At 38.9% G+C, this 14498-nt stretch overlaps 1 protein-coding gene across 1 annotated transcript in view; it reads left to right on the forward strand.

The window, feature by feature from the left end:
• Window positions 1-14498, forward strand: part of CPNE4 (copine 4) — a 531957-nt gene that overhangs the window by 497061 nt on the left and 20398 nt on the right. The window contains exon 14 of the mRNA XM_003265221.4: window positions 14049-14103. Within this exon, the coding sequence (XP_003265269.1) occupies window positions 14049-14103 (55 nt within the window). The remainder of the gene's footprint in view (window positions 1-14048; window positions 14104-14498) is intronic.

Consider the following 14498-nt stretch of genomic DNA (forward strand, 5'->3'; position numbering starts at 1 on the left):
GGCTTCAAAAGTTTCATTCCCTCTGTACTATAAAAACTAAGTTTGTACCTTGCTCATGCTGGTCACCAAACAAAATCCTTTCTCAGACTTCTTCTCTCAATTGGCTTGCAAGACGATTGGATAGCAATTTTGGTTTCCATTTTGTGAAGTCTTAGCATGTGCCTTGCTACTCAAAATTGCTTATGCACTAGCAGCATTCTTAACCTACTGAATTTGAATCTGCATTTAACAAGATCCCCAGATGATTTTTGTATACTTTAGAGTTGTAGAAGCACAGGTCTATTAGACATTATTACATCTGATCCTCACATTAACCCTTATATAGTATGTATTCCTTAAGAGAAGGGAATACTGTACAGGAGGTTAAGTAATTTGTGCACTATCACGTAGCCAGAGGCAGGACTTGAGCCCAGGTCTACCCACTCCGCAGCTTAGCCTATAATCGCTATGCTTCACTGACCTCAAAAGCTATTGGTAACTTCAGCAGAGGGTGTGGCACATGTATGTAGCCAGGTGCGTGTGTATGTTTGCATGTATGTATATAGAAAACATGATTTTAAGATCAAATCAATGTTCTATTTATTCTTACTTGATGATAAATATTGACCTTTCCTACCAAGAAAATACCCTGTAAGGAGTATCTTACATAAATTACGTTAAACTGAATGTATTCTGCCTTTCCAGTAGTTTTAGAATGAAGTAAAGGAATTTAGGTGCATGCATAAGGAAAGCTTTTTGAAGTGAAACCAATGTAAATATAAATATGTGTAAATCTCAGTTAACTCCCTGGTGTGATTGTAAACCAAGCCTAGTTAGTAATGAGCAGTGACAAATTGAGCTTTCAAACCAGAAAAATAAAGAAAGCAACTCTATCCTTTAGGTTTCAGAGGAATTTTGTAAGATAGCATGATTTCTGTTCTTTCTAGTGTCATAATTGGCGATAATCGTACTAAAAACCTGTTATCCTCCACACCATGGGAAATGACACATTTTAAGGACTAGAATGTACAGAGAAACTAATAGGACAGGGCAATCGGAAAGGTGCAGTCAGTCTCCTGCCTGCCTGTGTCTCTGAATTCAGCTTGGTCATCACCAGTGACTCAAATGTAGTACAAAGTCAGTTGGGGAATGAATGAACAGGTCCAGTAAAATCAAAGAGTTTTAAACATTAGGCCCTTGCTGATACTCCCTGTCCTGTACATCCAGGAAAGGAGTCAAAAGTTATTTTAAATTATCTTTTTGGAAAAATACCTCTTATACTTAATCTTGAGGTATTGGCTATGAAGATAACTTGAATTTCAACACTGATTTCTTCAAGCCCCACTGCAGGCGGTGGGGGAGGGGGTTCCTAGAGAGGTTTATATCATATGAAGATTTCCACCAGGGAAAGAAAAGACTGGCCAATTGCATCCACTACATTGGAAACTTCTCCAAACGTCCCCAAGACAAAAAAACAAGAATTTTCTTCCTTCTTTATATCACACACACAGATGCATACACACATTAGTAATCTAGTATAATGTGTGTACATGTTGAGAGACAAGAAGGGGGAGAGTATCTTCAGGATTCTCAACATTTCAATTTTGAAATGCTTGCAAAAGATAAAGTAGGTAAATGCACTTAACACAAATGTCAAACAGTAGATGCTTAATTAAAAAGTTAACTCTGAATCTGCAGGGAAGAAAGCAGTCTAATAATAAATTACAAAGAGAAGACTGATGGGTTTTCCAGAAAAGAAGATAGTAAGCCTCAGAGCCCTTATTCTAGTTCCGCAGATTTAGTGGATGATCTGGAAGAAGCTGCTGAACGTCTCCATTTCCTGATTGCCTCACATGCAAAATGCAGAGACTATAGTCGGAGTGGCATGTATATCTTGTAAAGCTTTTATACCTTTGTGAGCCAGACAAAGTCTGGGGAGCATTTTTGTTCCCTCAAAAATGCAGATTCAATATAAAAATAAGATATGAAACCTTAAGAGTTACATGAAGAATCATCATAAATGATTGTTTTAAAAATTTTAATAGAGTAAGATCGACATTGTCATCCCCAACTGACCAAGCAAATCAAGTTTCTACAGCTCAGTGGAGCAATTCTTTTTTCCATATAAAGAAAGCAGCTCAACATTAAAATGGGCAAATACTTAAGGAAGAAAAAGGAGGATTGAAAAACTCCAATGCTCCTTTAAAAAAGCTCCCTAGAAGAATGTGTACTGCAAGCTGCTCACTTGAAAACTGACAAGGTTCCGCTGTTTCTCCTTTGTGTGGGTGGATAGACAACAGACAGGCAGAGTCAGGAAATTTCAAGTCGGGGCTCTGGAATTAATTTATTCTCACATCAAAGTCAGTGTGGTTGGTGCTCAAAAAGAAACACTTGAATAAAAACTGACAGAAGGCATTGTTCCCCCTCCTGCAGTGACACAGAGGTTTCTAATCCCCATGAGCCTTAGAAATTCCTCCCAGCCTCTGGCAGCCAAGAGTTTTCTTTTTGCCTTGTACAGTCATTGCTACCAGGTCATTATGAGGTGATCCATGAGGTAGAACAGCTTGAGAGATGCATAAAACTCTTTTCAGGATGGCCCTGAAGGAAAGCTTCCCACAGACAGCTCGTCCTCAAGCCTGCCTGCCTGTTCTATCCTTCAGCCTCTGAAAGAGATGGTGCTGCTCATTTCCTCTGCCTTTGACCACCCACTCCAGCGCAATTACTTGTACACACACACAAAAGCACACGCATGTATGTGTGTGTGCGCGCACACACACACACACACACACACACACACGGGCCCACACAAGCTCAAGTTGTAGCACTTCTCCAGCTCCTGTATCCTGGTCTCCCTAGTCTGCTCAAAGCCAAGGTGACACCTTTTCCTTGGGGCCAGCAGGGATATGGGTCTCTGAAAACCTGAAATGTTCTCTAATAAAAAGCATGGTCTATCTGCTATCAAGGCAGTACAGAAACTGAATGCGTACATTTCTTGGAAATATGGATTGCCGTTTTATAGAAACGTCTACCCCAGAATGAGACAGATATCAGAAACCAAGGCATGGTTTCTCCATGGTATGCTAGTTATGGTACGAGAAGACAAAGTTAGAACTGAAACCCAATCTGACAGGTATTTTCAAGTGTAGAGCAGTTGCTTAGTGATGAGAAGACAGTTCAAATCACATGCTACCTTTTCCACTGTACATCAGTCAGTGGTTCTCAGCCTTGGCTGTACATTGAAGCCATTTGAAAAGCCTTAAAATGTGACGATGCCTGCACCCCACCCCAGAATCTCTGTTTTAACTGTCTGGTGTGCATCCTGGAAATTAGAATTCTTTATCCTGCTAGGTATCCAGGGTTGAGACCCAGTGTTAAATCATGAGAGATGGCTCAGATGCAATGGCTAAGGTCCTATGCAGCATCTACTTAAGCCCCAAACACCTCATGGGGAGCTGTAAAGTCAAAAAAATTAATGAAGCACAATTTTTCCCCACGTAGCCCACAATCTCATTGGGGAGAAACACATGTAAATAAATTACAGCCCAGCATGGCCGGGGAAGTGTTGCCCTGTGTCGGGATGGGAACTGTATAAAAGAAGGAAGGGCTAACTCTATCCTTTGTGGGAAGAGGGGTGGTCAAGGAGGGAATCCTGAGGGTGATAATTTCTGGGCTGATCAGAATTTGGCCTTCAGCTTTGTTGTTATTAGGATGTGGATGGATTTGTTCTCCTTTTTCTGAATTATTACACCAGACAAGCCTTCTATGAGGACAGAGTCAACAGGGATGATAGAGAGAGCATGGGGAACTGGTGACAGGTAGACCTAGGTTCAAACCCCAGTTCTGCTACCTCTGTTGTCATAAGATTCACATTATATGGGCCTTGGTTTTCTTCATTGTAAATTGAAGATGTATCACTTCCCTTGCAGAGCAGTTATAAGGATTATATATAAAGCAGCTGACTAACACAGGTTCTACCTATTATAAATACTCAATAAATGGCAGAGGCTATTATCTTTAATACCCTAGATTTACGTTTTAAAAATGATCTGAACACAAAGGGAGACAGAACCATAGTGTCAGTTCCAAAGTTTACTTTGGACCAATGATCTTTAAAATATTTTTGCTCATGTACTTTTAAAAAAATTATTAAAATGTATAGCTGTCACATTTTTTCATTGAAATCTGACATTTTTCATCATGAGTTTATATAGTGACAAAGAATGAAAATTCTAATGTGTTGTAAGTTTGGACATTTTATAATAAAACTCTTACATAACTCTTGTGACTGTGTCAAGTAGAATCTAAATGCCGTAATTATTTGATATCCACCATTATCCATTTTGTAAAAAATAAGCAAGCTCTTCAATGTGAGCTGAGAATTGTAATTGTCTCTTCCTTTTCATCAACTTATATTTCCATTCTCTTCCCCCCAAAATTTTATCCTAATGTATCTTAATAAAATTGGTTTGAAATTCTGTTATAATCACTGTATATTTCTGTAATAAAAATATAAATTTAAAATTTTTTAGTTTCTAAAAATTTCTAAGATGAAAAGATTCAAAGTATTTTTAAAAATCTGAGTTTTTATTACAATTATTACTAGTGCATAATTGATCAAAAGAACATAAATGTACTAGAAATTTCAGTATAATTTTTGCCTATAAAAACCTATCAGAAATCAGCTCTTACTGAAACAGATAATGGGGTGTTTTTCCAATTCATTTATAGACCTGTGGATAAGTGCTACATATTACTAGAATGGGAGAGTCAAGCATCAATTCTAACTCAGTTTTTTGCCCTTATCAATGTAAATACTAAGAAAACCTGTTCTTATAAATAAGTATATGGAAATAAATAACTTGACTAGCAGTATTACTCAATTCTTTCAAGTTATATACCAAAAAAATTACATAATGGCCAATCATCAAAATGTTTTCTTCAATGATCTACCAGCTGACATCAGCACCTGCCAAAATTTACTTAAAGCAAAACTTGGCAACTACCTGACTTGCAAAAGGATTTTTTCCCCTAGTGAATCATTCATGTTTAGAATTATTCTTCTTCTATATGATGCTATGGAGTTTTTACACTCTGGAGCAATGGACTATGATGGTTAAGATTCAGAATAAGTAAAAGAGAAGGCTAAGTGAAAGGGAAGGTATGAATGGAGAACAGGTCTCTCCATCACAGGCATTCCCGGAATATCAATTTCAGCAAAAAATACATATGGATGTAGAGGAACTGAATATTGATTTCCCTTTAAAAAAAAAGAAAAAGCCATGTCCTCATATCCCCAGAAGTGCTTTGGATTTCCAGGTACCCCAGTTTTAAGATCTCTGCTTTAGAGAACAGTTTTTATTAAATGTCTAGGTGCCCTGAGATGCCACATTGCGCTGAGCTTCATTTCATTGTGGATAAAGTAATTTTTCTGTACATTTATTAATGTTTTGATTTATCTCAAAATCTTCCTTAACAGAAAGGGGAAAATGGTGGTTAAAAATAAATCTTCCATCTGGAGGTCATTTGACAACAGTCATTCCCTAAGAAGGTCGGGACAGCTTACTCATTACCATTGAAGCACATAGGTTTTTTTTTTAATTGTATTTTATACTATTTTATTCTGGTTATAAGAAACATTGCCTTTACCCTTGTGGTAATATACCCCTGAATTTTCCAGATTGTCCATCTTTGTCAATCATTTTCCCAACAGTTGCTAAATGGCCCTTTGCTGGGTGCTGAGTGGATCCAATCTTGAGTTCTTAAAGCATTAGTATACAGATGCTTTCTTTTGTATTCAACTTGCATTCTTTTACTTCTTGTATAGTAAGACTCATCTCTGCCTAGTTTTATTTTAAAACAGAGAAAATGGATGTTTAAATCCATTGCTCTTAGGCTTAAAACTTTTTCTTTAGTGTGTTTATTAGTTAGAGGCTTTCTGGTGGGTAAGTTCAGAGAATTTATCCCTCCTGGCTCATTAATTATTCCCCTTGCAGGTGAGGCATTTTCCCTACCTTCCTACTCTTGAAACTCAATTACATAACACTACATCATGCTCAGCAAACTTTGAATCCCCAAGAGTGGCTTAGAAAGTATAAAAGGAATATCATTAACGCTAGAACACCATAGGGATTAGAAATGGATGGAATGTTAGAGCTTACCCCTCCTAAACTCATCAAAAAAAGAAAATAAGGGTGTGAAGACTCCCAGTTTCTCTATTTGACTTCTGGGTCATCTTCGAGTGTGAAGGACCAGGATCCATCCTCCACCCAGAAAAGCCTTACTTCAGGCTTAACTAGAAAGTACCCTAAAATCCCCCTCACAGATCTCTTCTCACATCAGCCCATGCTTGTTTTGTTTAAGGAGGAATTGCTGAGGCAAAGTAGTTCAGTATGTCCAAGGACCCAGAAATATATTTTCTCCTACCTATAGTTAATCCTTCATAAGCTGTTGTGAGTCTCTATTTACCCACATTAATACCTTATCTAATATCTGCTAGATGCAATGCACCACAAAGCCTGGATTGACCCAACAGTGAGGAGAAGTGGGAGTTGGTGATTTTCTGGAGAATTTAGACTGATTTCAAAGAATTCCAGCTTCCTAGTATCACCCAGCCCCTAACCCCAAATTCGATACAGTTGGCTATGTTTTGGTAAAGTTTTGTCAAAACCATCATTGGCTAGTAATGAGCTCTTAATCAGTCAGGTGGTGATAAAGGAGAATCTAGCTTTGCTACTTTGACTTTTCTGTCAGCCTGGGGATTGGTGGGGCTCATCCATTTTTCCTTACAGATGTTTAGGACAGTGAGCCCTAACCTGAATTGACTGAATATACCAAGAACAGGGAAATGTAGGAATTGTTCCAAAGAACAAATCTCAGTTAATTTCTTTAATGGGAGAAGAAATAAAAGGTAGATGACATGAGAAGGACATTTCCTTGCCAAGAGCCCTACGGCAAAAGCCACCCAACAGCACAACATTCTATTAAAGAGGGTCTTATTTGTTGTCTAGACAGGGGGTCAGATTACTGGAAGTACCAGTAGAAAACCACATTTAATACTACACATAATGATTAAATTATAATGGTATAACAGAAAGGTATGGGCTTTGGAATCACACAATTCTCCCTGGCAATCACCATAGCCCACTTAGCCTTTCTGAGGCTCTATTTACCTGTAAAATGAGAATAATAAGTAGGTGAAGGGTCCAGGATTGTGTGAGAATTTAGTAAGTAGGTACATCATCTAGCAGGGGGATGGTACATTGTATGCATCAATAAATGTTGATTATTCTCTTCCCCATCCTATCAACTACAGTACAGTAAAGTTAGAGTTAAGATCCAATATATGTGGGGTGGAGCCAAGATGGCTGAATAGGAACAGCTCCGGTCTACAGCTCCCAGCGTGAGCTACACAGAAGATGGGTAATTTCTGCATTTCCATTTGAGCCACTGCTGCTGACACTCAGCCAAACAGGGTCTGGAGTGCACCTCTAGCAAACTCCAACAGACCTGCAGCTGAGGGTCCTGTCTGGTAGAAGGAAAACTAACAAACAGAAAGGACATCCACACCAAAAACCCATCTGTACATCACCATCATCAAAGACCAAAAGTAGATAAAACCACAAAGATGGGGAAAAAACAGAGCAGAAAAACTGGAAACTCTAAAAAGCAGAGCACCTCTCCTCCTCCAAAGGAACGCAGTTCCTCACCACCAATGGAACAAAGCTGGACAGAGAATGATTTTGACGAGTTGAGAAAAGAAGGCTTCAGACGATCAAACTACTCTGAGCTGCAGGAGGAAATTCAAAACAATGGCAAAGAAGTTAAAAACTTTGAAAAAAAAATTAGATGAATGGATAACCAGAATAACCAATGGAGAGAAGGGCTTAAAGGAGCTGATGAAGCTGAAAGCCAAGTTTTGAGAACTACGCGAAGATTGCAGAAGCCTCGGTAGCCGATGCGATCAACTGGAAAAAAGGGTATCAGTGATGGAAGATGAATGAAATGAAGCAAGAAGGGAAGTTTAGAGAAAAAAGAATAAAAAGCAATGAACAAAACCTCCAAGAAATATGAGACTATGTGAAAAGACCAAACCTACGTCTGATTGGTGTACCTGAAAGTGACAGGGAGAATGGAACCAAGTTGGAAAACACTCTGCAAGATATTATCCAGGAGAACTTCCCCAATCTAGCAAGGCAGGCCAACATTCAGATTCAGGAAATACAGAGAATGCCACAAAGATACTCCTCGAGAAGACCAACTCCAAGACACATAATTGTCAGATTCACCAAAGTTGAAATGAAGGAAAAAATGTTAAGGGCGGCCAGAGAGAAAGGTCGGGTTACCCACAAAGGGAAGCCCATCAGACTAACAGCTGATCTCTCAGCAGAAACTCTACAAGCCAAAAGAGAATGGGGGCCAATATTCAAAATTCTTAAAGAAAAGAATTTTCAACCCAGAATTTCATATCCAGCCAAACTAAGTTTCATAAGTGAAGGAGAAATAAAATACTTTACAGACAAGCAAATGCTGAGTGATTTTGTCACCACCAGGCCTGCCGTAAAAGAACTCCTGAAGGAAGCACCAAACATGGAAAGGAACAACCAGTACCAGCCACTGCAAAAACATGCCAAATTGTAAAGATCATCGAGGCTAGGAAGAAACTGCATCAACTAACGAGCAAAATAACCAACTAACGTCATAATGACTGGATCGAATTCACACATAACAATATTAACTTTAAATGTAAATGGGCTAAATGCTCCAATTAAAAGACACAGACTGGCAAATTGGATAAGGAGTCAAGACCCATCAGTGTGCTGTATTCAGGAAACCCATCTCACGTGCAGAGACACACATAGACTCAAAATAAAGGGATGGAGGAAGATCTGTCAAGCAAATGGAAAACAAAAAAAGGCAGGGGTTGCAATCCTAGTCTCTGATAAAATAGATTTTAAACCAACAAAGATCAAAAGAGACAAATAAGGCCATTACATAATGGTAAAGGGATCAATTCAACAAGAAGAGCTAACTATCCTACATATATATGCACCCAACACAGGAGCACCCAGATTCATAAAGCAAGCCCTGAGTGACCTACAAAGGGACTTAAACTCCCACACAATAATAATGGGAGATTTTAACACCCTACTGTGAACATTAGACAGATCAACGAGACAGAAAGTTAACAAGGATATCCAGGAATTGAACTCAGGCTAAGTTAACAAGGATATCCAGGAATTGAACTCAGCTCTACACAAAGTGGACCTAATAGACATCTACAGAACTCTCCACCCCAAATCAACAGAATATACATTTTTTTCAGCACCACACCACACCTATTCCAAAATTGACCACATAGTTGGAAGTAAAGCTCTCCTCAGCAAATGTAAAAGAACAGAAATTATAACAAACTGTCTCTCAGACCACAGTGCAATCAAACTAGAACTCAGAATCAAGAAACTCACTCAAAACCACTCAACTACATGGAAACTGAACAACCTGCTCCTGAATGACTACTGGGTTCATAATGAAATGAAGGCAGAAATAAAGATGTTCTTTGAAACCAATGAGAACAAAGACACAACATACCAGAATCTCTGGGACACATTCAAAGCAGTGTGTAGAAGGAAATTTATAGCACTAAATGCCCACAAGAGAAAGCAGGAAAGATCCAAAATTGACACCCTAACATCACAATTAAAAGAACTAGAAAAGCAAGAGCAAACACATTCAAAAGCTAGCAGAAGGCAAGAAATAACTAAAATCAGAGAAGAACTGAAGGAAATAGAGACACAAAAAACCCTTCAAGAAATTAATGAATTCAGGAGCTGGTTTTTTGAAAAGATCAACAAAATTGATAGACCGCTAGCAAGACTAATAAAGAAGAAAAGAGAGAAGAATCAAATAGATGCCATAAAAAATGAAAAAGGGGATATCACCACCAATCCCACAGAAATACAATCTACCATCAGAGAATACTACAAACACCTCTATGCAAATAAACTAGAAAATCTAGAAGAAATGGATAAATTCCTCAACACATACACCCTCCCAAGACTAAACCAGGAAGAAGTTGAATCTCTGAATAGACCAATAACAGGCTCTAAAATTGTGGCAATAATCGATAGCTTACCAACCAAAAAGAGTCCAGGAACTGATGGATTCACAGTCTAATTCTACCAGAGGTACAAGGAAGAACTGGTACCATTCCTTCTGAAACTATTCCAATCAATAGAAAAAGAGGGAATCCTCCCTAACACATTTTATGAGGCCAGCATCATCCTGATACCAAAGCCTGGCAGAGACACAACCAAAAAAAAGAATTTCAGTCCAATATCCTTGATGAACATTGATGCAAAAATCCTCAATAAAATACTGGCAAACCGAATCCAGCAGCTTATACACCATGATCAAGTGGGCTTGATCAAAAAGCTTATACACCATGATCAAGTGGGCGTCATCCCTGGGATGCAAGGCTGGTTCAACATACGCAAATCAATAAATGTAATCCAGCATATAAACAGAACCAAAGACAAAAACCACATGATTATCTCAAGAGATGCAGAAAAGGCCTTTGACAAAATTCAACAACCCTTCATGCTAAAAACTCTCAATAAATTAGGTATTGATGGGACGTATCTCAAAATAATAAGAGCTATCTATGACAAACCCACAGCCAATATTATACTGAATCAGCAAAAACTGGAAGCATTCCCTTTGAAAACTGGCACAAGACAGGGATGCCCTCTCTCACCACTCCTATTCAACATAGTGCTGGAAGTTCTGGCCACAGCAATCAGGCAGGAGAAGGAAATAAAGGGTATTCAATTAGGAAAAGAGGAAGTCAAATTGTCCCTGTTTGCAGATGACATGATTGTATATCTAGAAAACCCCATTGTCTCAGCCCAAAATCTCCTTAAGCTGATAAGCAGCTTCAGCAAAGTCTCAGGATACAAAATCAATGTACAAAAATCACAAGCATTCTTGTACACCAATCACAGACAAACAGAGAGCCAAATCATGAGTGAACTCCCATTCACAATTGCTTCAAAGAGAATAAAATACCTAGGAATCCAACTTACAAGGGATATGAAGGACCTCTTCAAGGAGAACTACAAACCACTGCTCAATGAAATAAAAGAGGATACAAACAAATGGAAGAACATTCCATGCTCATGGGTTGGAAGAATCAATATCGTGAAAATGGCCATACTGCCCAAGGTAATTTATAGATTCAATGCCATCCCCATCAAGCTACCAATGACTTTCTTCACAGAATTGGAAAAAACTACTTTAAAGTTCATATGGAACCAAAAAAGAGCCCGCATCGCCAAGTCAATCCTAAGCCAAAAGAACAAAGCTGGAGGCATCATGCTACCTGACTTCAAACTATACTACAAGGCTACAGTAACCAAAACAGCATGGTACTGGTACCAAAACAGAGACATAGATCAATGGAACAGAACAGAGCCCACAGAAATAATGCCGCATATCTACAACTATCTGATCTTTGACAAACCTGACAAAAACAAGAAATGGGGAAAGGATTCCCTATTTAATAAATGGTGCTGGGAAAACTGGCTAGCCATATGTAGAAAGCTGAAACTGGATCCCTTCCTTACACCTTATACAAAAATTAATTCAAGATGGATTAAAGACTTACATGTTAGACCTAAAACCATAAAAACCCTAGAAGAAAACCCAGGCAATACCATTCAGGGCTTAGGCATGGGCAAGGACTTCATGTCTAAAACACCAAAAGGAATGGCAACAAAAGCCAAAATTGACAAATGGGATCTAATTGAACTAAAGAGCTTCTGCACAGCAAAAGAAACTACCATCAGAGTGAACAGGCAACCTACAAACTGGGAGAAAAGTTTTGCAACCTACTCATCTGACAAAGGGCTAATATCCAGAATCTACAATGAACTCAAACAAATTTACAAGAAAAAAACAAACAACACCATCAAAAAGTGGGTGAAGGACATGAACAGACACTTCTCAAAAGAAGACATTTATGCAGCCAAAAAACACATGAAAAAATGCTCATCATCACTGGCTATCAGAGAAATGCAAATCAAAACCACAATGAGATACCATCTCACAGTTAGAACGGCCATCATTCAAAAGTCAGGAAACAACAGGTGCTGGAGAGGATGTGGAGGAATAGGAACACTTTTACACTGTTGGTGGGACTGTAAACTAGTTCAACCATTGTGGAAGTCAGTGTGGCGATTCCTCAGGGATCTAGAACTAGAAATACCATTTGACTCAGCCATCCCATTACTGGGTATATACCCAAAGGACTATAAATCATGCTGCTATAAAGACACATGTACACGTATGTTTATTGCAGCACTATTCACAATAGCAAAGACTTGGAACCAACCTAAATGTCCAACAACGATAGACTGGATTCAGAGAATGTGGTACATATACACCATAGAATACTATGCAGCCATAAAAAATGATGAGTTCATGTCCTTTGTAGGGACATGGATGAAACTGGAAACCATCATTCTCAGTAAACTATCGTAAGGACAAAAAACCAAACACCGCATGTTCTCACTCATAGGTGGGAATTGAACAATGAGAACTCATGGACAAAGGAAGGGGAACATCACACTCCGGGGACTGTTGTGGGGTGGGGGGAGGTGACAGGGACAGCATTAGGAGATATACCTAATGCTAAATGACGAGTTAATGGGTGCAGCACACCAACATGACACATGGATACATATGTAACAAACCTGCACATTGTGCACATGTACCCTAAAACCTAAAGTATAATAATAAAAATAAAAAATAAAAAATAAAAAAAGATCCAATATATGTGAATGAATAATTAAGAAGGAATCTCCAGTGTGCATAACTCAAACCAAAGGATATGTAAGTGATTCTCAGATTTTCACAAGAATCCTCCCTTCTTTTCATAGCCACATTTTAATAATTAAAATTCATGGATTATGTATTCATTAACTATTGAGCACACCTTCCATGACAAGTACTATAATAAATGGTGGGGCAGGGGGCAGTTGAGGCAGAGGACAGTGGAGATATAAAGATTTTAATGCCAAAGACAGGGTCTCTTTGAGTTCAAAAAACAAGAAAAGACGTGTAAACAACTTATCACCGCTTGTATGTGATAAGGTGGTGGGTACAATGAGTCCTGTAGAGGGAACAAAGCTCTGTCAAATTAGCCAAACTTACAAGCTTTCACTGCTTCTTTTTGGTTTTGTTTTGAGATGGAGTCTTGGTCTATTACCCAGGCTGGAGTGCAATGGTGCAGTCTTAGCTCACTGCAACCTCCGCCTCCAGGGTTCAAGCAATTCTCTTATGCCTCAGCCTCCTGAGTAGCTGGGATTACAGGAGTGCACCACCACGCCCAGCTAATTTTTGTATTTTAATAGAGATGGGGCTTCTCCATGTTGGCCAGACTGGTCTTGAACTCCTGGCCTCAAGTGATCTACCCACCTCGGCCTCCCAAAGTTCTGGGATTACAGGAGTGAGCCACTGCACCTGGCCCCATTGCTTTTTAATATCCATTTGGATTCAGTCTTATCTGTATTTGAACTCTAGCTCTAATTAGTGGCATGATCTTGGACAAGTCACTTTACCTCTCAAGGCCTTTCCCCACCTGCAGAAGAGGAATAACAATCTCTCCCTGTAAGTATTTTAAAAGATGATACATACAAAAGGTTCTAACACAGTCAACCCTAACAGTTACCTAGTTCATGGTCACTTTTCAAAGGAAACAGAAAGTTCAAAGTTGAAATGGAGGCCATTGATGAAAGGGTAGGGCCATTTTATTTCTTAGTATAGAATCTAACAAAAAAATTAAGGGAGGAAGTTGTAGACTAATGACTGTAATGAACTTAAGGGGTTATTTCTTGATTTTAATTATCCATGCTATTGCTACCCCCATCACCACAGACAATCAAGAAGCATGAGTCAGCACTGGCATAGCAACATGGCCTAGTAACCTAGTAATGTAGGTTCATGTTTTCTTCCTCATTAAATGAATAAATTAAGCAACTTCTTGTTTTTTCTTTTCTTCATTTTGGTTTCAGTGACAAAATGTTCCCTGCCTTTGGGTTTGGTGCCAGGATACCTCCAGAGTACACGGTGAGTGAGTGGAGATGGGATCTTCTTCCACTTCACCGTGGTCAAAAGATAACTTCGGTTTTCTTTGCAGCAGTCTCACTCTCTTGACTCTGACATAACTATGTCAGTAGGGCATAAAGAGTCAGAAATTGTCTTCAGAATCAGTGAGATTAACTCCCCAGGGCCTGTCTCTTGATGAAACCCTATCTCCTGGTATTTTGGATGGGTCTTCTCAGAGGTCCAGATGAGGAGTTTCATTGTTTAGTTTCTTATAAATGTGGTCAGAGTCTGAGAAAACACTCAAGAAGTTGATCTCCATGGGCTCAGAACCTATCCATTCATATATCCCCTAGGCAATAGAATTCTATTGGCAATGCCAACTGGGAAAGTCTGTGACAATGGAGTCTACAAACTTC

The sequence above is a fragment of the Nomascus leucogenys genome, chromosome 8 (genome assembly GCF_006542625.1).
Source record: "Nomascus leucogenys isolate Asia chromosome 8, Asia_NLE_v1, whole genome shotgun sequence".
In the NCBI taxonomy this organism is placed as follows: domain Eukaryota; kingdom Metazoa; phylum Chordata; class Mammalia; order Primates; family Hylobatidae; genus Nomascus; species Nomascus leucogenys.